This window comes from Acromyrmex echinatior, chromosome 14 (assembly GCF_024713525.1).
Source record: "Acromyrmex echinatior isolate Ae372 chromosome 14, ASM2471352v2, whole genome shotgun sequence".
Taxonomy (NCBI): domain Eukaryota; kingdom Metazoa; phylum Arthropoda; class Insecta; order Hymenoptera; family Formicidae; genus Acromyrmex; species Acromyrmex echinatior.
Window position 1 is genome coordinate 6,951,587 of NC_141865.1, and position 27,297 is coordinate 6,978,883.

The window sequence follows — 27,297 nt, forward strand, 5'->3', positions numbered from 1 at the left end:
CTTGCAAATTGTATCAGTGTTACATTTTTTAATTAATTTTTTGTGTAACTCTAAAATTAAGACATCTTTCCTCCGTCTACTGATTTTTCGATTACTTTTAACTTAATTTTCACAATCTTTTAATAATTTTCTAAAAATAATGAAATATCAACAAGTTTTTGTCATAAGTGATTGAAAATGTGGAGTGTTACTAAAATTAAACTTTCGAATTGCCTGCCGAAGGATAAATTTATTCTTTTCATTTTAAGACTGTTATTATATCGTTGAATAGAAATTTAATTTTCGAAATACGTTGAAAACTTGAAAAATTATGAGAAGAAATATTGGATTCCATTGAATTTTCTATTAAAATTGCTATTAAAAAATTGATAGGGTAAAGAAATCTTGCGTTTGATACAATTGCATTTTGCATATTGATGATATCAAGATTGTTCGAATTTTCCATATTGCGAGAAAATTGTCGACGAACGTGCGGTGACTATAAAAGCTTTAATTCACATTGTTCATGCGCGCAATTAAGCCTGTTTAAAAGAGCCGCGTCATCCACGATTATTAAATAGCCGCGCACAACGAATGTGGGACAAATGTTAACCACATAAAAGGCCCGACGAAATCGCGCCCTGTCCCTCCCCATTTTCTATCCAAAACCGTGTTGAAGTTAATGGAGTCGTCATTACTGCCCGCCACATTCGAGCGAGCGAGCTAATTAGCGCGGACACAAAATTCGTGCGAAATCCGCCGTTCGTTAGCAACGGCCATTGCCAATTTAATGCGGGTCAGTGGTCTGTGTGTTACAACGAATAATATTAATTAGTGATGCATTCGCGCGTAACGCACTTCGCCCCGAATAACAGCCAAATTCCGACAATTCCAATCGCACCATTGAAGAATAGTTCAAAACTCGAATTTTTATTTCACGATCGAGGCAAGATACTCAATATTTTATCCATACTTTCATTATTTTATAACACACAGTCAATAACATCTTATATATTCAAGCTCTATGTGATTTATTTACACATTGTTATTATATATTTTTTCTCGAGTTTTGGCGAGCAATTCTCGCGTTTATTAAATAATTTTCATCCTGTTTACAATACGCATACCTTGTGCAACTATGCAATATGTTTTTATCGAGTGCACGAAACGCAAGCCAAGTGCAAGTCATAGCTTTCGCTACCCGATTCATTTTTGCAAGATGAGAGAACTGCTGGCAAGGTCTCCATTGCCAAAATATTTACTTTTAAACACTATTATGCGTTTTAGGATTATTAATGGCATCGTTGTCACTGAGAAAAAGGGACAGAAAGAAAGAGAAAGAGAGAGAGAGAGAAAGAGAGAGAGAGAGAGAGAAAGGAGAGAAGAGAGTAGGAAATTAAGCAGTTGTGAGTTTAATTCTCATCTCTCTTCGACCGATGCACCGATTAATAGCACGTTAAATTACGGAGAGAATCTCGCGAGGTCCGAATGCATTCTGCGATGCAATCTGTTGGCTGTACGTCGCTCGAATTCATGTCGACACGGAAGTTCTGCAATTAAAGCGGAGGAATGCCGATCAAATTGGGGATCTTCGAACGATTGGAGCCGCTCGATGGAGACTAACGAATTGTTTCGATTTAATAGGAGGATCGCGTTATTGTCGATACAGTATAATCGCAAGCTGATTTAAATATTTATGTTTTTGGCGATTGTTCCATTTCTTCTCGCAAAACATTTTTTTTATCATTTAAGCTGACATTATAATAGATTCTTTAGCATATTACTGATCGTTTTTCGAACATTCTTTTATGATTCAGTCTATTAATAAATCGTTTATTAATAATTTATTGACAATTTAATTTCTTTTATAACTACACTATTAATTTCATGATGTTGAATTATATTCAATTTGAATTATTTTTAATCTTTTCTATAGGTCGCTATTGCTCTAATCAATATGTCATTAATTAAATTAAAATAATTAATTAAACAATTTAACTCAAGAATATGTACTAAATTTAATTTAAATTTAATTTATTATTTATTAAATGCGTGCACTATTTACGTTATAATTATAGAAATGCAAAAATTAAATTATATTTTATACATAAAAGTTAAAAATAACAAAATGTTGTTTAACTCAAGAGATTGAATTACCATTTTTTTTTTAAATTTAACAGAATACTTAAATTCATAACGTCTAATTATACCTAATTTGAGTTATTTTTAAATATTTCTATAAGCTGCCACTGCTCCTACTCAATATGTCATTAATTAAAGTAAAACAATTAAATAATTTAACTCAAGAAAATTAAAATTTATTATTTATTGAGAACATACATTAACACAAATGTTGTTTACTTTAAAACTACCCACAGAAATGAATTAATTTATACATTTTGACAGAGACATATAAAAGACAATTCTAACATTATATACTTTATATTAGGTGTTGGAATTAATTCGTAGCGTTTTACAAGTGATGGGAAGTACTTTCATTAATGTATTTTTTAATGCTCATGTGAAATAAATAACATTCTTTCATTAAAAACGCTACGAATTAATTCCAACACCTAATAAATACGTTTTAAAAATATTTATTTCGAAATATATTATCGATCATATATATATATAAGTTAGTTTATATCTAACGGTTACGAAATGGTATCAGCGTTATTACACGGTGAATTACCTTTAGCTAACATGTACGTCTTCGTTTTTGTTTCAGTGCGTATTGTACCTGTGGGCGCTGAAATTGTGCCATCCAACCACACTTTTCCTTCTCAGAGGTAACCACGAGTGCCGTCATCTCACGGAATACTTCACATTTAAGCAGGAATGTAAGTAAACCCTCTTCGAGAGGAAGTAAGCTTTTCTCTCGTATTCATATTTATAATTTAACAAAATATATCATAAACGAGCAGTTTTACAATCTATGGAGATTGCAAATCTTTTTCTTATTCCTTCAAAAATTTGCAAGGAAGAAAGCCCGTCTATTCTTTCTCCCTCCGATCTCGAAATATTCATTTCCCCGCGTCGTTGAATCTTTTATATCGCCCCGTGCTGCACGCTTTTTAGCCGTGACCTGCTTTTGTTTTGCGCCGTAATAAGAAATTATTTCCTGTTTAATAATTTTCGACTCAGATTAAGTCTTCCGCCACGTTAGTTACGACGGGGTGTTGCCTCGTAAGGTGAATTAGCTTTACGCGGCGGCGAAATTTATGCAGCTCATCTACCTACCTACATCGCGAGCTTCGGCGCCTGACATACACGCGTGTGTCGTAATTACGGTCTAAGTAACAAAACATAGCTCTCGAGAAAGAACCAAAAGCTGAATAAAAATTGTAATCGTTAATTTATGTAGTATCGTTAAGTTTCGTAGATGAATACATTTACGACGAAGAAAACATAATGTTAACCATAAAGATAACCCTAGTTTACAAAAAATATTTTTTTAAACTACTTTAAACCAAATAAGGTGTTTCTTACGGATTTTTTTTTTCGAGGCTAAAAACGATGCAAGTCAAATTGTTATCTTGAAATTTTGATCAGTAGTCACGAATGTATTGAACTTTTTTTCATTTCAACTTACTTTTTAGTATCTTTTCGTATCATGTTGTGAAGCATTTTAATACATAGTTTTTTAAAGAAAATCTGTAAAAAATAGCTTGTTTAGTTGAAAATAATGCTGAATTTTGCTGTAAATTTGTGTAGTTTATCGATTTTGTATAAAAAAATATTAATATCGTATTATTTATTAATTACCTAAATAAACTATCCTCATGCATAAATATTGGAATCTAATTTTAAATGCATGCAGAAATAAACATATTGTTTTGTAGAATATTGTGTAAGCGTAATATTGGGAATATATTTAACCTAATTAACAGAATTCGTAATGGAGCTAATTTATATTATCTTTATATTTGTTTTCATGCCATCGCATCGTATTGAGAGTACAAATGTTATACCATCGCGTGACAATATCATTTTAAACGATTCATATTTCACAGTTTTGTTACAATTTATATTATTCACATTACTTTTTTTTTTTCGTTCTACATACTATAGAATTGTCCCGTTTAGATAAAATAAAAGTAGAAAATTATGTTATGAAAATTTTCTGGAATTAATAAAAAAAGATATGTGTTATACTTATGCTGTGCCATGTTGCAGTAAAAAGCTGCAATAACGAGACTCGATCGTAGCGATAACTCGTATTGCGTGTGCAATATCGACCTTGTGACCTGCGTGTGTCCCCACAGTCCTTCGATCACGTGTACCCCACGTCGGATAAGTTACGAGATCGTAAACCGCCGGACATCGGCAGCACGTTACATTCGCCGAACCCGGCCGGGGCATTTAGGGAACGCTTGCGATTCTCGCTCTCTTGTTGTTCCGCTTAAGTTCGAGCTTGTTCGCAACCAACGAGCTTCAGGATTACATTAATCGCGTGAGTTTACGCTACATTACGTGGGCTCTGCCCTAGTGCAATTTATACGCATGGATACCAGAAGATCCAGATTTGCGGCATGTTTAACGTCGGACGCAGCTGCTCATCTCGCATCCTCTCCTCCATCTATACACATACATTTGTACGTTTGTACGTAGAGCTGGTAAATGAAAGCTCGACGTGCGAAAAAATCGAACGATTGCCTTTAGTCGAAACGCCTGTCCGACGATTCTCCGCGTTCAATCCGCGCTTTCTGCAGTGAAAACTGCAAAACGGTACTTGCCTGCATCATCATACCGAGGAAATCACGCCGTATATTACGACTCGTTCTCGTCCTGTCGCTCATATCGTAAATGTTATAACGACGCGACTGGGGAAACCGAGACGGAGAGCGGGGGCGCCTTGCAAATACTCGTAGGTTGACCTAGTATCGGACAATTTTCCGCGATCGATACACTTTTCCGCGAGACGCCGCCTGTTTCTAATGCGCGAGTGTCCGAGCTATGCATTGCGAGGGATGCATCGACATCTTTGCGGCGACAGATCCGAAGGGACAATATTTTTCGAAGCTAATTAGGGCTGAAACGTCCCTAGTTTGGTTAGTGTACTGAAAAATGTCTGGTAATAATAATCAAACTTAGATGATAATTACTAATAGCGGTAATAGATTTGAACCGATCTCGATTGGATTAACTACGTACTATTAGTAGACCATGTAACATCAGCCAATAGTAGAGCATGTAACATCATTAATTTAACCCACGTTCGAATTCACTACAGTCGAAAATGCTATAAAGCTTTGGTGCTTTTCGATGAAATAATTTGAATTAAACGTTATGGTAAATGTAATTAATTAAACACCAATCAAGAGCTAATTTTACTTTTCTGAATATTAATTTCACCCTTGTCATCTAGTCACTTATGTTTCTTTTTTGATAAATTACTAAAAGTCACTATTGTTTAAAATGAATTACTAAGAGTCACCTTTTTTTTTAAACTGATGAGATTTATAAAATACAAGCATTCCATTCACACTTTTGTCGTCTCATCTGCTAACAATTGCTATTCGCTCGTCGTCACTCTAATTGGGTCCAGTATTAATTAATCTATCGTTTTTTAAATTTTAAAAAAGAAATGTGAAACTAAATGTGATTTTCGAAAATTACAAATATTTTTCGCGTATTTAAAAAATACATTTTTGTTTATTGCATTTTTTAAAATGTTTATTTTTTTACCATCTGATGAATGTGTTCATCCTTTTGTTTGGTTTAGTTAATAATACATTGTTATACGGTTATTCTCAAAAGAATAAACCAGTGAAAATAACAGCAGATATTTTTTTTGCCTGAATGAAATTAATCACTATGAAAATTTGATTTAAACATATATGTTATTTTTTGTTCATGTACTTTACAAACTTAAAAACTTATTTTTTCCATCAAAAAGAGTTGTCACTTTTTTGGTGCGATAATCAGAAAACTTATTTTTTCTAATTATTACTAAATAGTTAATTACTATTATTATACATTAAGTAACATTTAAATATTTCATCAATACGCAAACAAAATACATTTTGGTATATTATCAGATTTTTTTCAGTCTGATTAATTTATCAGCAATTTATTTCAGGAAGTCAATTCAAATTACGTCAATTCATTTTATTCTTAAAACTTAAAAGTGAAAAATAATATATTATTTACGACGTACTTATATCTTGCAAGTAAATCCGCCCGGTATCCTAATGATACTTTGATTATACGAACGTCGGACATAAATTCGTCGTATAGCACTTTTAACTGCCTCTAAAAACATTTTATGTATTATTAAACGTTTTATACTGCTTTATTGTCTCGTCAGTCCCGCATGATGTATACATCCCTCCCGTCATCTTTTATATTCCACCCTCACAGCTCTATTATTATTGCAAACGTAAAAAAAGCTATCTTGTAGTAAACGTCAAGAAGGAACAACACGGACTTCACTTCTCATCTTCACGCACTCTCCTTGCTTAGGGTCCATTCTCGTGCCCGGGGTTTCGTTTTGAAGAACAGTTCTAATTTCCTCTTACGTACCTACATCCAGAACCAGTGTAATGCCATTTCCGCCTGCGATATTAAGCGGAGTGCGAGTCACCCGACGAGGAGGGGGGGGGGGAGGAGGGGGTGTTCACCCGACAAAAATTCGCTCGTTCGCGCACGCACCGTGACCCCGATTCCGCGCGCGTTTAATAACCGCGATAACCACGAAAATTCCAACGCGCGTGCACGTTACCAGCCGGCGCTTTAATCATCGTTTTAACGGAGCTTTTGCCGTGCATTTATTGGCGGACGTTTAGGAGCCCCTGTACGGGGGTTAGCGAGAGGGTGCGCCCTCGCTCAGAGGGCATATCCGCGTCTCTCTCCACGTTTTCTTCTTTTTCGCAGCCACCTATTTACGCGGCCTAGTTACCCGCCGCTATGTATTATACCGACATTCACGTGCCAGCCGATCGAGAAAATTGCGATTATCTCCAAGCGGTTCAAGCTTTTCCTCGCGATACGAAGTCGCGATAGCACGCTCGCACAGAAATGGGGGTAGCGCGGCGGTGATTCTCTCTCTCTCTCTCTTTTTTTTTTTATTTCCTTCTCTTTAAAACGAATGCAACAGAAATTTTTATATAACTCCGATAAACTGTCAGAGTATCGTACATATTTATTTTTATATAAATTAATGTAGCCGCAGCGGGCATTGTGGATTACAACAATGTGAGAGCTTGTCCCTATCGCGTCTTATGTAAAACTCAGGCATAATATTGTATAGGGAAATGCAGTAGGTCGTGATAATATATGCTCGCGCGATCCTACCCGCATTTTTTTCCCCGACGTTTTTCCAACATTTACCGCGCGCACATTTTTCTGCCAATTCGGGTAACAATGACGCGAGAAAAATGTAGCGCGCTTAACCGTGACGTATAGAAAAGTTCGATATCGGTTCTATCAAGATAAATGCGCGGTTGCTCCTTGCCACCGTATATTTCGTATATCCCAAATATATCATTTTTCTACGTCGTGACTAGCGTAATACACGGTGATGCGACTCCGATCCTTGTATGAAAATGTTAAAATAAATAGAGCTACACGGGAAGAGCGGTTTTCGAGTATCTAAAAATTTAACTAAATATGGATACAGATTTGAAAATAATTTTGTTTGATCCGTCAAAATAATTATGTAGGACGCTCGTAAGACGCCAGTTGCTAAATTTCATTCAACATTGTCACCAACGCAACAAGTTTTTAGATATTTCAGCAAAACTCTCCTTTCTCTGTTGGATGTACTCATTTATATCCCACCGGAATTGATAAACCGATGGATTTATTGGACTCACTCAATTATATTTTTCATCTGTAAATTTAAATTATTGATATTATTAAAGTAAATTTGATATTTATTCTTTTGCGATTATGTCACCTTGATTCTTTAAAATTAATTATAGTGTCTTTCATTTATCAAAAATTAAATGAGTCTTACTTGTCGTGACTGCACGGTGTTACAAATTTTGAACTATACATATCAGCTCTTTGAAGAACTAATACTAAAATATTATACTTTATTATATATTTTTATTACATATTGTATCTTATTATATTCAGTTATAATCTACATGAGAATACAGTGCTTATTTCGCGATTGTCTTGCAACTGTTTTTATCTGGCTCCATCTAGCAGTGCACGACGCTGGAAACTTAACGATTGCGATTTTCTGATAGTCGCATGCCGAAGCTCGAGCTCGAGAAACACATTATTCCGAACGATTTTGTCGCTCGCACGCTTTTCGCGTTAGAAGCCGGGACGCGATGGCCGCGCGCCAAGATCGCTATGGCATGTCGTTTCGAAATGGATCTCGGTGCCAAAAACGATCGTTTGTCCGCGAATATGGGAGACGAACGCGCAATTAATTCGCCAACGATTTCGCCAGAACCGTCATTTTTGTCGCGGTACGCAGCGTGTGTTCCGCGTAATAGTCACGAGGATAGAATAAAACACTGTTTGTGAAGATCAGCAGTCGTTGCGTGCTTCTTGCGAATGGATTACAAGATACAGGATGGCGCACAAATGTTATACTATTTTATATTTAACTCATTTATTTTTAACGAAATTGATAGAATATAATTTTGTATATCACAGTATTAATTAGGATTAATTAAACGGGAAGAATGGTTTTGCTGATGTGACTAAAAATTTGACTAGCTACAAATCTAAAAATAATTTTGCTGGGCCATCAAAAGGCTGAACTAGTATATACTTTTGGAACTTAGAGTGAGATGTGTATATTTGATATTTGACAAAAGCGAGAAAGAGAATTCTAATGAAGTCTAATGTTGCAGGAATAAAAAAAAGACTTAAAATAACTACGTGAGATGTTTAAATGTTGATGACGATGCTGCAAAAAATTTTAATATTTTTGCAATCAATTTAAGTGACTTACATAACGATTTGGATGGTCCAAAAAAAATTATATTCACATTTATATTATATTTAGTTGAATTTTTAGATACGTAACAAAATCATTCTTTCCGTGCATCAAGACCTGAAAATTGGAAACAATTTAATGATGTGACATTTCATGCGCAACCCTGTATATTTTCTAGTCACCCAATAAGAGTTTCGTTCGATAATCTGTGTTTAAATTTATTTCAGATTGCTTTTAATCGTTCTTAGTCGACCTCAATCGAATTTCTATATTATTTACAATTAATCTTACTTGCCTTAATTATCTGTCGATTTAATTATGATGTTGTCGATTAATCTTTGTTAGACAACAGTCTCACAATGGTGTCTTTCTCTTTATTTCTCTCTACTTTAATAATCTCGAGACATGAGAGCTGCGCCGAATCCGTTCTTGGCGCGATATTACAGACATCCGTTTCGCAATACTTCAATCTGCAACCCCAAAGAGGCTCCTACGTCCACCAACTGGTCGTTCATTTGCGAGATCTCGTGAAGGTCCTCGAGTGGCAACTTCGAGCGACGATCCGTTTAGTTTCAGCGCCGACAAATCTTTATCCTGTCGAGATTACTCCGCTTTATTGGTAGGAAATCCTTTTCGCGCGTCACCTCGAACAGTGATTCGACGATCCTCCTTCTATGTAGTAAATACAGCTCGCTTTACGTCAATTTCCGAGGCCACATTTAACAGGAAACATGTCAGAAACAGAGAGCGATGGCTCGAGGAGAGCTTCTCACTAAGATATCCTTCTGAGAGTTAAAGTTTTACAATTTTCATGTGAAACAGCGTCATACGAGTTAGTTATAAAAGTAATCAGAACTTGGAATCGAAAAAGAGAAAAGAGAAAACACGAATTTCACCCGTACCACAGAATTGGTCCGTTTTACTCCAGAAATAAGACAACAATTACCCGCTCCGGATCTTATCTGCCGGAGCGGTTTATCGCTCGCGCGAGACGAGCGGGCTGTCGGTTGCATTCGTGGGTATGGCGAGAGAGAAGAGCTGCGAGGAGGAGAGACGTGCTGCGAAATTTCAGGAACACAGAACAGGCGTGGACGACCAGCCGGCTTCTCTCCGTATTCTAGAGAGTATCCATTATTCCGCGAGGATTGCGACGTGAAATAGAGCCCCCGTGTGTCCGCCATTCTTTTTACGACTCGTTCGCGGAATAGTCCATGCCCGACTATGCGTGTTTCGCCTCGCTTGTCAGGATCTTTCCTCATGACTCCCTCACGTCGCCTTTATTTCCTCCTCCATCTCGACCTTTTCACCGAACGTCAGATTAAACGTGTCAACTCCGTTCTCAATGTTCTCATCTGGTTTCATAAAGGAGCTACGAAAGTAGTCCTCGACATATTCGTACGATCATTGTAAACGACATTGAAAGCTCTGATAGAAATTACGAAATACTTTTATGATGAACAAAGTTCTAATATTCTAATGTTATTTTAATTTTGGACATCTTTTTCTTTTTTGCTTTCCAGGTAAAATAAAATACTCCGAGAGGGTGTACGACGCGTGCATGGATGCCTTCGATTGTTTGCCGCTCGCCGCCCTCATGAACCAACAGTTCCTCTGCGTACACGGTGGTCTGTCGCCGGAAATTCACAATTTAGAAGACATTCGCAAAGTAAGTAAATTCTTTATGTGCTCCAGTTGTTGCGTGCCTCGCGTCACGATGTTGAATAACTCTGTATTAAAATGTACATAAATGAATCTGTGACGCCAAGCTTTGTTGGTACAGAATTAACATTTGACATAAAGAATAAGTGCCTTCTAGATAAAAGAGTTCTTTGTGAAGCTTCTCATTGATATTTATTTTGTCTTCAGTACCTTCGATCGAATCCTTTTCCTCGTAATTTTTTCAGGAAACTTTAGAAAAGAGTGTCTTTTGACTATTGTCCAATTTAAACTCGAGATTGCTTTTTCACACGGAAAGAATAATTTTGTTAAAATATCTAAAAATTTATAATTCGATATATAATTTAGTTAGATACAAAATAATTTTCTTAGACTATCAAAATAATTATGTAAGACATTCAAGCTGGTTGTTAGAATATAAAAAAAAGATTTTTGCATTGTTTGCAGACTCATCATATTTGAGCATCCTACATTTTGATGATCCAACAAAATTATTTTCAGATTTGAGCACTAAGAAAAGAGCTTGATAATAGCTGCTAAATATTGAGAGAAATAATACCAATCAAATGTTCGGTTAATGTAATTAAAAATAATTTTATTTATATATATATATATATATATATCTGAATATTTTTAGTAAGTTTTATTAAATACAATATAACCAACCGTTTGATAATACTTAAATATTTAAAAAAAGTAAAAAATTATTTTTAGTTATATTAACCGAACATTTGATTGGCATTATTTCACTTAATATGTGATAATTATTACTTTCCTTCTTTTTTTTAGTGTATTTATACACAGAAAGAACGATTTTGCTAAAGTATCCAAAAATGTAACTACACTGAGAGAAAAGAATGGCTGCTGCAGTAAATTAAATGATAAAAATATGGCATAGTATTTTTAATTGATTGCACTTTTTTATTACAGCAGCCAATTTTTAGTTGCGTTAGCCTATGTCAGTGTAGGATTTCGATAAGCTAACGTAACCAAAAATTGACTACTGCAACTAATTAAAAATGCTATGCCACATTCAGCCAATTTTTTCTTTCAATGTAGATCTGAAATTAATTTTATTAAATTATCACAATAATAATTATGTAGATAGTAATTATTATATTTAAGTGTTGATGATAATGCTGCAAAGTTTTAATACTCTATCAATCAATTTAAGCGTCTTATATAATTATTTTGACAGTCCAAACAAAATTATTTTGAAGTTTGTATTCTGCTAAATTTTTATATTAAATACTTCAGCAAAACCGTTCTTTTCGTATAGCTAAATTTTTAGATATTTCATCGAAATCGTTCTTTCCTTATGCTGTCAACAACTTTTCGTGGGGAATCCGCACTTTCGTCGGGAATTCAAGTCACGAGAAACTATAGGACGGCATCGCATCTTAATGAGTCGTGATCGTTTGATAATTGCGTTACTCCTTGCCCCACGTCTCCGAATGAATTAGCCTTGCTATTATTTCTCACAATCGTGCCGAGGCCAATCGTTCGATCGGCTGAGAGAGTCCAATGACACTCCGCCGCGCCGGAAGCGAACCAGGGAGAGCACCGACGTGCTGCCACCTGCTCTATCGATCCATCCACCTACGCCTTTTACCTTCCTGCATTGCGTGCGGCACACACGGGCGTGCGTGCGATACACGCGTCCCGATCACGCGCGTCCGCGGGCTAGACTCTCCCACTGGCTACAGCTCCTTTCATCTTGCCGTTCCAATTGCGGTATCGTATTTGCCTGCGTCTCTCGATTCCGCAGATAAACGATAAAACGAGTATCCGCTCGTGTGCAGAATAGGACACGTTAAATATAGCCGGGGTGCAAACGCGCGATCGTCTGGACGCGTTTCGAGGCGAAGGCGGTTCTAATTATTCTCCTCTTACGCTTTCGAGACGTTTTCTTTTTGTTATAATGCCTTATCGTTATAATTAGACGAAAAGAACGATTTTACTGAAAGATCTAAAATTTCACAGGAGGATACAGACCTAATAATAATTTTGTTGACCCATCAGCATAATTTTGTTGGAAACTCAAACTGATTGTTGAAATATAAAATTTTTTTAAAACATTGCTTGTCATTTTTTTTTTTAGTTAAATTATAAGCAATTCGAAAAATTTTTATATTAGCTTCCAACATAGTTATTATGAATGTCAAAACTTTTTGTGAGATGCTCATCACGTTTGAGTATATAAGGTGATCATTAGGTTTGTATCTAAGCTAAACGTTCGCTATTTCGCAACAAGTAGACTGAACAAAACAATTGAAACGCCATTTTCTGCATTCATGTTAATGCTCATGAGCTAGCTTGTACAATTGCTCAAACGAAATTGACAAATTTCCTCTACAAAACGACGATTTCATTTGTTTTGTTCGATCCACTTGTTGCGAAATGATAATCATTTAGTTGAGACACAATCCTAATAGTCAGCCCTGTATAATTATTTTCATGATTTAACGAAATTATTTTCAGATCTATATCTTAACTTAATTCTTAAATACTTCAGCAAAATCTTTTCCTTGTCGTTGTGCATCAAAGCGGCGATGAACAAGAAATAGATTCGCCTCTTTTGGAATTTCTTGAACTCTCGTATTGGACCCCAAGACTCATTCAACTTAACGCGCGCATCGTCCGTTCCGAGAGCTTTCTCGCGTCTTTTCCATGTTCCGCGGTATCGCGTTTTACGTTGGCAATCGAAATTTCCGAGTGACACCTCGTATTTCCCGGCTATCGACATCCCGGCTTCACGCCCGACACACGCCTGAGAGACGACGGGAAGCGATGGAGCAGTTTCGTATTTCGCGGCGCTCGTAAAAATTCGCGCTATTTTCATATTATCGAAGCTCGTGGATTTCGCTCGTTCGTCGGGCAGCATCCCGTTGAATTTTCTCCGCGCAGCTGCCTGAGATCTCATCTCGTTTTGGGACGTTCCGCTTTTATACTCGCGATACTATCCTCGTAAAGATACACGTCCGAGAGATAGGTTGAATTCGAATGAAAGAGAACGAAACGGGGTAGAAGATACGGATGAGAGAACGCAGCGATCTCGTTTAACGATCGACGGATCCTACGATTCTCGGCATCTCCGGCATAATTAAGGAAAACGACGTGCTATTACAATGATGCGACGCTATAAAGTGACGTAGATTAATTCCTCCGACTACTCTGGTAATTTGGAACGTGACATGTTCGGAATAAAAATTCTCGGTAAAAAACGCGTCTCATTCGTTGCTTGACAGAATTGAGAGCGAAATATAATGTGGAATATTGCGTGGATGTGAACCGATTGCGAAATTGCGTGGGGAAAGATCTGTCCTTCACACTGATAGAGCAATTTTGTTGAAGAATCTAAAGAAATTTAATTAGATACAGATCTGAAAAATATTTTATTGGACATCAAAACAATTGGATAGGACGACAATTATATGAAAACATTTTGCGGCATTGCTTACATCTAGAGAAAAGATTGCTCCGATTTAAAGAAATTTTCTTTGTTATACAGTTAAAGAAAAAATTTCTTCGAATTGTGAAAAAATTTCTGTGATTTAAATTTATTTTTTAAAATCAAATAAAATTTATTTGATTTAAAGAAATTATGTCCAAATCCAAGAAATGACATTCAAACCATGATTTCTTGGATTTGGACATAATTTCTTTAAATCAAATAAATTTTATTTGATTTTAAAAAATAAATTTAAATCACAGAAATTTTTTCACAATTCGAAGAAATTTTTTCTTTAACCGTATAGCAAAGAAAATTTCTTCAAATCGAAGCAACCTTTTCTCTGAGCGTATCATGCTAAAATTTCTGAAAAATTATTTTGATGATCCAACAAAATTATTGATTTGTATCCAACTAAATTTTTAGATTCTTCAGCAAAATTGCTCTTTCAATGCAACGTTTCATTTAAGATAATTTAGTTCCCTTCACGGTAAATAAACTTCAAAATGAATCATGAAATTATTATCGTTCAACTGCTAACGTTTAACGTGGTCGAGAGCATCTCGAAAGATGGTAATAAATATCGCTTGTCTGTTGAGCAAAGTTTCCCCGAGAATTTATTATCGGTATATAAGTTCTAATCGCGGTTTCACGATTTCTGCCCGTCACCAGACAGAATTTCGAGTGCCGCGTTTTATTTTCGAACGGTTTTATCGCTGGCGTTTCAGGACGTTTGATATGGAAATCGACGTTCCCGGTTGGACGATATCGTGAGTCCTTTGCGAGTAAGAGCCCGTAAAACGTGACCGTACGCGCCCTGCACCTTGGAAATGTTTCTCGGCAGCACTTTAAACCGCCTTTCCGCTTCTCGCTATCCGGATAATCGTTCTGAATCTTTCATCGCGACTCGCACGCATGAGACCATCACTCCATAGGCAGGATTCGAAAAGCTCATGCCTCATTGCAATGTATGTGTGAGGATATCAAGATATTCGTCCGTTAACCTTTCTCGAGTACAGTAAATAAATCATGAGCGTATTTTTAGAGTAGCACGCATCTATAGTTTCGAAGACGTTAGATCGTGACGTATGTTTGCATAAACGTTGCGAGTTGTGTTAAATTCTTACAAGATCACGAAACATGTGTGGCTTCGTCAACAGTATTTCATTTAACCTTTAAGTAAATAGACAGTTAACTAAAGATACGCAGCTGATAAGAGCTTAAAAGACCTAAAAAGAATTTTAATTTTATTCTGTTAATCCACAATGTGTGTCAAATTATATTCAATTTGAATTATTTCTAATTGTTTCTGAAGATAGTCGCTACCAATATATTGTTAATTTTTTGAATGAAACAAAGTTAATAATTATAAATATAATCATTTAACACGTAATATGTAACAATAATAAACTCAATAGAATTAAACAATTTAATTGAAGAAAATGTATTAAATTTGAATTATAAGATTCTTATTATTAAATTTGATTCAAATTTAATTTATTATTCACTAAATGCATACATTAATATGATGTTTACTTTGAAAGTAACTACAGGAATGAATTGATTTACATTTTGACGTACATGGAAGTTAAGAATAACAAAATTATTTAACTTATGGGTTTGAATTACCATTGCTTCTTTGAAATCCAACAATGTATAGTCAGTTAAATTTACACATTAGTTATACCTTTGTGAGATGGACCACAGAGGAATAAAAATAATGAACTTATTAAGACTTCTGAGCATTTGAGCAATACTTTTTATTTTCCTTTTCTAAAACAATATTTTTTAAAGAAAAGTATGCTTGTATACGAAAGAAGGATTTTATTGAAGTATCTAAAAAGGTAGCTAAATTCAGAGAAAATGAAAATGATTTTATTGGACTATCAAAATAATTATGTAGGACGAAAATGCTGTAAAAAATTTTGACGTTTTAGCAATCAAATCGAACGTTACACTAGAAAAAAACGTCTAGTTGCATTAATTGGAATTTTGGTTGAAAATGAACAAATTAGAATTTTTTGATTGAATCTATTAAATTTTAGTTGACGTAACCAGAATTCTGATTGATGATGAGAATCTTTTGGTTTGTTCATTTTCAATCAGAAATTTCATTTAGTGTACATAATTATTTTTATGATCTTCAGCATAACCGGCCTTTTCTCGTGAGGTGTGCTACAGTCATGGCATTTATCCATTTAAAAACCTCTATTTTTACGAGAGGATTTTTTGCACGTTGTACGTTCTTTTCAGGACAAATCGGAGTACGAAGGGTTAATCGTTAACGATTTAAAGGCTCCGCTGAAATGAACATCGTGAAACGATTGGCATTAATCTCGGAATCGCGCGAGGGCCGTAGATCTGCATTAAAGCCATCCAATTTCGTATCGGTCGTGGCGCATTAGCTCCGTTTAATTTATGGAAAGAGGGAAGAGGGAAGAGGAGGGAAAGGATAGGATCGTGCAGGGCGGCGCGTGCATTTTATCGGCTGAAAACTTGCGATTTATGTGATCGTGTTCCGGGGACCGCTTTAAATAGCGAGCGAGCTCGTGCTATCGCGCCGCTATTAAGTTAATCGCCTTGCACGCCTCGCATGCGCGTGTATGCACGTGTATGCGTGTCACGACGGGGACCCGCTTTTAACAAGTGCAATAATAACAAACAGCGCGAAAGCAAAAAGGATCGGCGGAGAGGTACGAGGGATGTCGGAGCAAAAATCTTGAAAATGAATCGACTCGGCATGGCGTTTTCTTCGTGGCGTTTTTCTTCGGAGAAAAGGGGAAAAATTAAGAAAATCACATCGCAAAGTTTCCACTTTAATCTTCAATCTTTGCAAAAAACATAATTAGTATAAGTACGTATACGTATAAATACCATAAGTATATTTGCGTAACGTAGGGTAAAGTGTTTTAATGTGGGGAGATTTCTTTGAATGTCGTGTAAGAAGAAAAGATAACAAGGATAACTCGTATTTTCCTCGTTGGACTATTATTTTAATAAATATAGCGCTAAAATGCTTTTTACTGTCTAATTGGAAGATTAAAAATCAAAATATTAACTTTATTTCAAAAGAATTGTTGGTTCCTAATATGAGGATATTACATCGAAAAATATTTTCAATAAAAAACTTCAAAAGGATTTATTGCATGAAAATTATAATAATATTACTATCACCTTAAAATGATTACTGACTTTCTTAATATAACAATTAAAATAGATAGAGAAAATTAAATAATTAAAAAATACAAATTTTCCAGGAATCTAACCTTTTAGTTGAAGAAAAGATAGCATAATAAGTTTGTATAATTTATACGAGATTCATTTTTAAAATATTTAGTTTTATTTCTTCGGTTTGAGCGTCATAAAAGATAAGATATGCAGTATCCGATAACCTATACTTACTTACAATGCTTTTTTAGAATCCTAACAAAACATCTTTTCTTTGTAACATTATATTGACAATGATAATAATAATTGTTTTAACTTAGCGCATATCCTTGGAGAAAGAAATTTTCATAAATTTAAAAATACACTGAGAGGAAGGTTTTTATATTTGTGACTATAGTTACATATTAATTATGATGATTATCTACCACTACTGTAATGTTAGTAATAATAACTATAGTTCGATCGATCAACAAATATATATAGTTGACACTAAAATTTAAATATAAATTGGTTATTATTGCTATAAAATTGAAATTACTATAGTTTATAATAATTTTCGGTGCCAACTATATACATAGATATATTCTCGATAGAACTAGATATATAATTATTATTACTAATATTATATCTCAATAATAATCATAATAACAACAATTATAATTACAAATACTAAAACACTTTTCTCTCATTGTGCTTTGCTTGCAATTTTTTTCTGGTATCACGTATCCAGTCCACAGAGGGTTTTCTTCCATGTTGTTGTTGTCGGATTATAAAACTGTAAATCATGTCTATAGACATTCGGAACTGCATAATTTTCTGCTATTTGTCGTACGGATGCCAGTAGATAAACATAAAGCTACTCACGCATACATATAGTGCGCGCACACGTAAGGTCGTGAGATACAAATCGTTCTACAAACTACGTTTCATAAATATTTAAAAACTGATACGGGTAGTTGTTTACTTCCACGACAGAAAGTATTCATGTTTCTGCTTACTGCACCGATCGCGACGTAAACGAGCCTCGTGACACGCTTCCGTAAAAAGCCGCTGCGATCGTAGGTGGATAGTATATCTAGCAATTAATAATCTCCCGAGGCTTAATCCTCAGTCACGTTCATTTATACTTGGGGGAAAAAAACTGCGCGAAAGAGTGGAAAGAAAGAAAAAGCCATCTTGCAACGAACGTCGGCAATTCTCTAATGATCGTTTCCAACTGCGGACATTTCCTGAATCCTCAGAAACCCAAAAAAGTGACATCTTTCAGAATCAGGAGAACGTGTGTCCAATGATGTAAGATTTTTAGGAATCCTATTTCGTTATTAGTATACGGAAAGAATGATTCTGCTGAAGTAAAATTTTAGCTAGGCAGATCTGAAAATAATTTTGTTGGGTTATCAAAATAATATATATAGGATTCTCAAGCTAGTTGTTAGAATGTATTTTTTGCAACGTTGCTTATCATTAATAATATAAATTGACAAGAGAAATGAGCCAAGATATTAAAAATGTGATGTATTTATATTACAAAACTTTTAAAACTTTTAAAGTGAATTTCATTGAGTGAAATCTCACTCTTAAAAATTGAAAATTGAGCCACTCTTTTTCAAGACTCAACTTTCAAAACGTTTAGTTTTCTGATTCTTTAGAGTGAGATTCCATTCCAAAGAATTTAAAAAATACAAGCATATATTAAGAACATTTTGTATTTACTGAACTTCATATATAAAGAAATATTGCTTATCATGCTTCCTATATAATTATTTTAATAGTCTAACAAAATTATTATTTTTTTCTATAAATTTCAGTAAAATTGTTCTTTCTGTGTACCAAAGTATAACGTAAGTACACAATATCCTTTTATGTCAACGTAAAAAATTATCTGAGGAAGCCTAAATAAGACACATTGCCTGATTTTTACTTATACCTATTTTCTGTAGATTAATAACGTAGAGTCCTCAAATAATTTCAAAGCATTTTGAAGAACAAAAACAGTAAAAAAGTAAGCAGAGAGAATTCTCGTCCGTGTCTACTCTTTCCTGATTACGAGCTATTTCTCGAGGGAGATCGCGCGATAGTTAACCCACTTCTTGCCCGTCTTCGTCTCATGATCGCCCGACTTCTTTTCCGACATGAACAATCGCGGAAAACGAGGCTGTAGATACAGCGAAGAAGAGAAGACGAGGGTGAGGAAGAAAATCGAAGTGACACCGAAGAAGTCTTCGCTCCTTCCTCGATCCAACATTTACGCGATTAGTCGAACGCTTTCGCCAACTCCTCTGGTTTTCCGAAATCGGAAAACGTTCGGAAGTCGGTAATTGCAAGGACAAATGCTTGCAGACAGCTTTCGTGTTTTTGTTTCCGTGGTACGAGAATTTTAAGAGTTTGAAGCTTCTCTCTCTCTCTCTCTCTCTCTCTCTCACGTTCGTTGTTTCGGGATACATTTTTCATTTCTTTGATTGTGTAATGTTTCATTATCGGGCACAGAGGATGTATATTTAGAGTTGCCACAAAATTGGAAATCAGGGAAATCGGGAAAAAATCGAGAAATTTTGCAAAATTTTCTAAAAAATTAAAATTCTTATCTTTAAAGAAGTTTATTATACATACGTATATCACCTACGCAGTTTTGGAATGCTAATTTAAATTAAAAATGCAAACAGTGTCATTCAATTAATAGTAATTTACATTGCTGTGTTAAATTGATCTTTCAACAAAATATTTAATGGTTTTCAAATCAGGAAGAAAATACACAAAATTTCAAAATTTTATTGAAAATTAAATTTTGGGAAAATCGTGAAAGGAAATGAGAGAGAAGTTACGGAATTTTAGAATGAGGAATTTGTGACAACTCCGATATTAATGGCTGCATTCAGCAGAGAAAGTAGCTTTGCAACTGTTGTAAAATTCTTTAATACGATTAGTCTTTGGTTCCTTATGAATCTAAATGTATAAACCAATCATATTGAAGAATTTTACAGCAGTTGCAAAGCTGCTTTCTCTGTTGAATATAGTCTCCTTCGTATAAACAGCATAATATATGAATATATATATGAATATGATTCTTTTTTTTTTATCGACTCTTTATTTCCTCTTTTATTTTCAGTATTATACGATCCGCATTATGAACATGTTAATTTATAAAATCTTGTTTGGTTACTCCCGACACATAAAGAGACATACAGAGCACCATGCAGTATGCAATAGATACTTTCCCTCCCTCTCACTCTCCTCCGTTATACATTATTCCCTGTGTTCTCGACGTACAAAGACATGTTTTGCGAGCATCGGCATATGAATACCAAATGATGTCGCGAACAACACGGGCGGCTTCTCGTAATTCCTTTCCTGTCGTATCTACACGCCATGACGGTCACAAAAACCGGAGCCGCTAAGCCCTCGGTGTTTGGCTGGCGGAGCTGGATCCATCTCGCAGTGGTGGGATCAACGTCTGGACGGACGAAGTTTTATATAATCCGCTGTAAGGCGATCGCGTCCGGGATCGGACTTGTTGGCGAACTTGCCGCTTTAATTATGCATCGTTAAGGTATTTACTGTCGTGTCTGCCATCGCGCAAGTCGTGTCACCCGGTTATCTCCGCTTTCGTCGTTTTACGTCGCAGCTGTGAATTATAAATCGCAAACATGGAACTTGCAGAGGGCACTTCGAGCGCTAAGTGACAAAACTGTCGGCGAAAACGTACCTTGAATAATTCTCGAATATTTTTTAACCCCCCTTTATTTTACTGGAGCAAAGTTTTGATTTACTATTCATTAAATGGATCGTCGTTACGTGTTTTTGTGACGAAATCACGTGTAAAACGTTTTAGCTCGCAATGTCTTGTTGGCTGTCAATTGAATCAGATAAATTGCACGCGCAGCGGGCGTGCGAATTAAATGACAGAATAGACCGATGTTCACGCTTTAACGCATATTCATTTCACCCTTAAACGACAATCGAATGATTTTTTCATTCGCGAACGCCCGCAATTGTTCCCCGCGAGAAAAGCGAGGGGGCTTTATAAACCTTCAGAAAACCTTCACCCGCGGGGGATCGCGATCGCTAATTATTTCCGTTAATTAGTTATAACAACTGCGCGTGCCAACTTCATTAACCCCGTTCGCAGTTCGGCCTTCTGAATGGACCGCATTAATGCATTATTCGCTCTTTTCTATTCCCCCCTATCTCTTTCTTCCTATTTTCTTTTCCTTTATTCCTCGCGACCGTCACCTTTGTGCGCCGAAACTTCGCACAATGGCGACAATTGTCCGTTTCTTTGCCGCGGGAGTTTTTCTTGCGGTGACGCAATTCATTTAAAATTCTCAATGACGAGCGCGTCTTCTCTCATCAACGCCAGAATATCCCGTGTATATGTAACTAACGAGCCAAACTCGGGGAAACTTTCGGAGCTCCTGAGATACGGCGATTATGCCCAAAAGTACTTTGGCTATCGCTCTAAGAGAGACTTGACAAGATATACGCGTATACAATTACGCGTAATCGCATCGCGGTGATCCAGTGTAGTGTTCCTAGATTACAAACTTTGGACAACGGACGCCTTTGAAAATGCAAACGATTTGGGGATGTTATTGAAAGTCAGGGAAGATAATGAAATTTTGTCTGGAAAAGAGAAAGTTACGAAATTTTAGAAATTTATGAAGACAAGGAAACAACCCTGTCCAGTTTCTGGTAGATTGAAATCTGTTATTCCTTGTTTCTTATTCCTTCCATTGTACGAACCTTAATTCAGCGATCATCGTGTATACTGGATTGAAAATTACGGAGTAGAGTTTGTGTTTCTTAGCTTAGCCGCGCCCTAAATCGTTCTCGAAATGAACATCCACGATCTTTCGAGGGAAAAGTCTGTTTTCGTCGGAAGAGAGACTCAGATTAGAACATTTTAGCTAATTAAAATACATTCAAAGCGGAATTTGTGTGGTTACAACAGCTTTAGCGTATCGCTATAGACTTTTCTTGTAGTCTTTTGTGCTCTTGCGATTCTCTAAGTACTTTATTTTAAAATGCATTTAATCTGGAGATTTGAGTCCGACGATTGAAAACGATTTTATCTAATTCTTCTGCCAAGAAAAAAATAAATTGCAACTATTTACCGAAAAATATCTTTCATGAAGAAACGCGTTAGCAGTAGAATTAACGACTTCGAAACAGAATTTTTATAGGTACATAGGCAAAAGTACTTTATTTTAAGATGCTTTTAATCTGGAGACTTAAGCCCGACGATTAAAAACGATTTGTCTACGGTTTCGTCTCTAATTCTTTTTCCGAGAAAAACTGCGAATATTTACTGAAAAATATCTTTTGACGATAAGAAATACAGTTAATAGTGGAATTAACGACTTCGGACAGAACTTCTATATAGAGGCAAAAGGCCGCAGGCCGTTTTTTGCAGCTTTTACGTTCGAGCTTCCATACATTCGAGTTCTCCCGTCTGCTTCCCATATTTCATACGTGCTCTCTTTCTCTCTGAACCGACAACAGCCAGCAAAACGAGACGAGCTCCCGCTGGACGCGTTTATCTTTGATCTTTGCGACATGTTTTTTCAGAGATTATTATAAATCGCAGATTACGCGGGTAGTGCGGATAAAGGGGCAAACACGAATTAAACACGCGTCATAGCGAAAGAGAGACAGGAGAGAAAGGAGAGAAAGAGAGAGAGGGAGAGAGGGAGGGGAGGAGAGTGTGGGTGGGAGGGGTCGCACGATTGAAAGGGATCTCCACGTGGAAACCGCGTAAAGGATACCGTTGAGATACACTCTGTGTGATATACGACACAAAGCGAAGCTGTCCGAGGTATCGATCGGCATCGGCGCGAGCATCGTGGCGGCATCGCGGCGCTACAGAGAATCACACGATCCGGCGCATTTACAGAGGGTTTCTCCGAACAATGGTGGGGGGGGGAGGAGAGGGAAGGAGAAAGGCGAAGAGCGATTTTTCGTCCGTAATCCACAGGCGATGCATAATATCTCTCAGGGGCAAAGGAAACATTCCATTAAGGAAATGAGCCGGGCGTCACGTTAAATTACGTTTGTTTCGTGCAGCGGAACGACGCCTTTTTCATCCCTAAGTCCACACTCCTCCACTCATCTCCTCTGTCTCTCTCTCTCTCTCTCTCTCTCTCTCTGTTCTTTCTCTTCATCGTTGCTTCCATTCCTCTCCCGTTCTTCTCCGCGAGTGCGCCATTGCGGCGACCGCAATTTGGCCCGGGAGCCTCGTATTTTCATTAATTAATGTTTAACGAACTAGCGTGATCAACGGAATGTTCCACATTTTAACAGAATAAAGAATAATGATTTGCCGTTTGCTGACAGTATATTGAAAAAAATTAAGAAATTACGACAAATGATGACCCATACATAAACAGTCAGAAAATTCTGTATTTCGTTACAGCGATAGTCGGATTGCACGTTTCGAAAGATAACGCTGAAAATCCGATTCCATATTATGTGTGAATAATCTAAATATAATGGAGCATTTCAAATTCAATAGAGACACGCTGCAATCAGATCTCGCTACGTCGCGTAGCATTTCAAAATACATTTACCTTTTATATAGTTACGAAATTTAAGATTGGTATACATAAAATAATGTGAAAGACGACAAGGCTGCACGAGAGTACGTATCATTATAATAGACGCTGCAAACATGATAGGAGGCATAAGGCACGCTCGCTTCACTTAATGTAGCTGCTGTCATTATCGTGCACTAACTGCTCATTATATCGTAATAAGCGCCCAATACACCCGCGTGTGTTGTATGTGTACACGCGGAAACGGGTCGCGAATTAATGCGAACCCATTCGACGTAATTACGCTACCTGTTACGTAGAAAGCGTAAACTCGTAGCCGACATCAAGATCACATCGTGCAACTTCGATTCGGCTAATCGTGGAAGATGAATCCGGCGTCGATAGTAGACTTACGTTTAGGAGTAATTCGAAGGTTCCATTAAATTTTATCAATTTTTTTCAAGCTATAGATAGCGAAAGATAATTTCTTTTACAGCCGTTTCGCGCTTTTTTAAGGAAATGGAAAATCGATTGATGTTCCCAATATCGTTTTTAATTTTCTATCTTTGTGTTATTAACTCGCCGCCTGCAATCATATTTTCATTCTCTATCTGCGTCCGGATCTTTTTTGTCTAATCCACGTTTTTTTTTACTGTTATAGAACTTTCAAAAAATATGGGAAGTTGAGAATTACTTTTCAATATCTCTACATTGAGAAAAAATGTATTAAATTTTAACAAATATTTATTTGAATAGTATCAATTTAATTTAACATTTATTTACAATAAACATTCACGAAATAAAAAAGTGATAGTTAAATTAATTGATTTTTGTACCAAGTAAATATACGTTTATATTTAGTAAATATTTAGCTGGTATTATTCAAACAAATATTTGTTAAAATTTAATATATTTTTCCCTCAGTGTATTACAAGATATTTACAAGATATTTTAGGAGAGAAAACAGATTCTGTTCTCCTTTATTTACAAGAAATTCGAGAGTGAAATTTTGCTTGTGTCAACAAAGATCCAAAGATGCAGATGATGGTATATGAAATTATGGTATACAGATGATAATCAATAACGTAGCCAAATCAAAAATTAATTTCTATCATATGTATTTATGATGAATTTGAGAGCAAGCATTAACACTTTTACCATTTAGCTCGATTACGATTAAATGTTTTACACTATACACCTCATTTACAAGAAATATTTAACATTATTTCGATTAAATATTTGGTGAATGAATGCACCGCCCAAAATTGACTTTAATCGTTGCATTTTAAATTATTCCTATGTCGTTTGCAGGACTATACGGAATTATTTTATGCGAGTGGAAAATACGCACATAGAATTTGAAGAAAAATTTTTAATAAAACTTATTAAGCGGTCGAATCGTAATGATATTGCGAAACAAATTGAGAATCGATATCATTCTATGAAAAATAAAACTAAAGCTTCGTACTTTACGTATGGAAAATTCCAATGGAATTGCGAAAAAAAAAAACAAAATTTAATCCTCCGAATGTTATTGTTATTGAATTATATGCTATCAACATGTAATTTTACGTATAAGGTCATTTTTAATTAATGTAACACAAGTTTTTCATACACTTCACACATTTAATGATCTAATATTTATAATCTAAATACAAATTTATAAATACAATAACTTATTTATCAACTTAAAAAGAAAGAACGAATTATAAAATTTAATCTTAAAGTAATATGAAGTAGATATGTAGTCCAGTTATGTGCGTGTCTCCTCATAACAGTTAAATAAAATATATGATAACACAAAAAACTGCTTAAAAATTAAAACTCACGCTTTCTGTTATAATACCGACCATTAGGGAATCCAAACTGACATATAACGAACAGAATTTAAAAAAATAGAATTTTTTTGTCTCCACTTGTCCTGGTTTTTGACATGGCAGATCAGATCTTCGTAATGATTAAAAACATAGTTTAGCGACCTTACTCACATCTACATAAAATTTAGTATCAATAACATTCTAGGTTTAAATAACATAAACCGAATCTCGCAATGTTGATTCTCAATATTTTATTTGCGTTGATTGCATCCCAAGAAAAACAGTGAAAGAGAAAGAGAGGGGAGTGTGTTTGCGATGACGAGACGTTCCGCGTAGCGCGAAATACCTATCTAACTCTTCTCTCGAAGTCATTCATATTCATGGAAGTCATTAAACGCGATTTCCGAAGGTAGCCGAGTTGATGGATACGAGATCGCGCCGGCGGACTTTTCTCAGCGAGATTAGATCAACGGAAACAAATATTTGAGAGCTCTCGTTGCGACGAGACTCTGTCTTTGCGTGCTCTCTTCATCCTCCATGCTCTTCGATATCCACTCCGCATGAAAACCTGCTCGTCCGTAGAGCGAAATTTCGCTATCTAAGTTTTCGAGTCTTAACATCGACTCTCGGTGCGGTCCGAGAATAAATCGCGCCATGTTTGTGAATGCTTCATGACTTTCGGAGTTTCGTCGTCTGCTCAGTGTCTGTCAAATAAATAATTCCTCTGCGGGATTGGGATCTGTGAAATTTGCATGACATTTATATTAATATAAAAAAACAATTACAATTAGCATTTTTCATTGTACATAAAAATAATTATAAAAACCAAAACTGAAAGTATATAGTATATAGCATATTAGACTACCGACTTTGTAAGCCAACTGGACCAATAAGACCAACCAAGTACAATAAGACTGATTCAATAGGATTGGTCCATTATTGGTCGGCAGTCAGAGTTGGCAGTTGGGTCGGCTTGCAGAATCGGTAGTCTGATACGGGCTTATGGTAACTTTGCGAATCTGGTACATCCTTCTTTAAAGTAGAAGGAAACAATAAATATTATCACTTTTCGCAGGTTCCAATTTGAAAACGAAATTCCAACAATTATTAATTTTTTCTATGAATTCTTTGAATATTAAACACGGTACTTGGAGATAAAGTATCATACTGATTAGTTATCACATTTCTAGCAATATTATTCTTTGTTTTCTGTCGTCCAAGAAAGTTGACGAATTTTGGAAGACACGTGACAAGAAAACGAGGAGAGAAAAAAGCAAACAATAGAAAGAAACAATATATTATATTATAGATTAACTTCACGAGTTGTGAAACGAAAATGATATTTGATCATGAAGTTGAGAAAATTTTTTGCCGATATTATTTGATTACTCAATAATCTTCTATTAAATTGAAAAATAGTTTTTCTCCTTTTCTAAGAAACTGAATTTTTGAGTTACGTCACTTTTGAACTAAGGGAGAGATATATGTAACGTGATGTCAAATAAGTGTCGAGTAAGATCAGTGCGATAGCATCTGTCCGTTGCCATTCTAACATTGAATATTGGATTTCAGTACTTACCGATTTAGTGGCAACCAATAGACATTTGGAAATCCGCGGTGAGCACATTGTTGTCAAGCTCGGTAGCCTAATTAATGCAATCTGCAGACGATCCGGCTTACGTTTACCTTGTTTGGCGCTGTCGTGATACGTAAACTCGCAGCAGAGTTACCGCCCTCGAGACTTTGTGGCGTTCGATACACGTTTCGACGCTGTCA

At 35.8% G+C, this 27,297-nt stretch overlaps 1 protein-coding gene across 7 annotated transcripts in view; it reads left to right on the forward strand.

Moving 5' to 3' along the window:
- Positions 1–27,297, forward strand: part of LOC105150512 (serine/threonine-protein phosphatase 2B catalytic subunit 2) — a 166,470-nt gene that overhangs the window by 102,061 nt on the left and 37,112 nt on the right. For all 7 annotated transcript variants that reach the window (XM_087413140.1, XM_087413134.1, XM_087413135.1 and 4 more), the window contains exons 4-5: positions 2,708–2,819; positions 10,402–10,547. In XM_087413140.1, the coding sequence (XP_087269266.1) occupies positions 2,708–2,819; positions 10,402–10,547 (258 nt within the window). The remainder of the gene's footprint in view (positions 1–2,707; positions 2,820–10,401; positions 10,548–27,297) is intronic.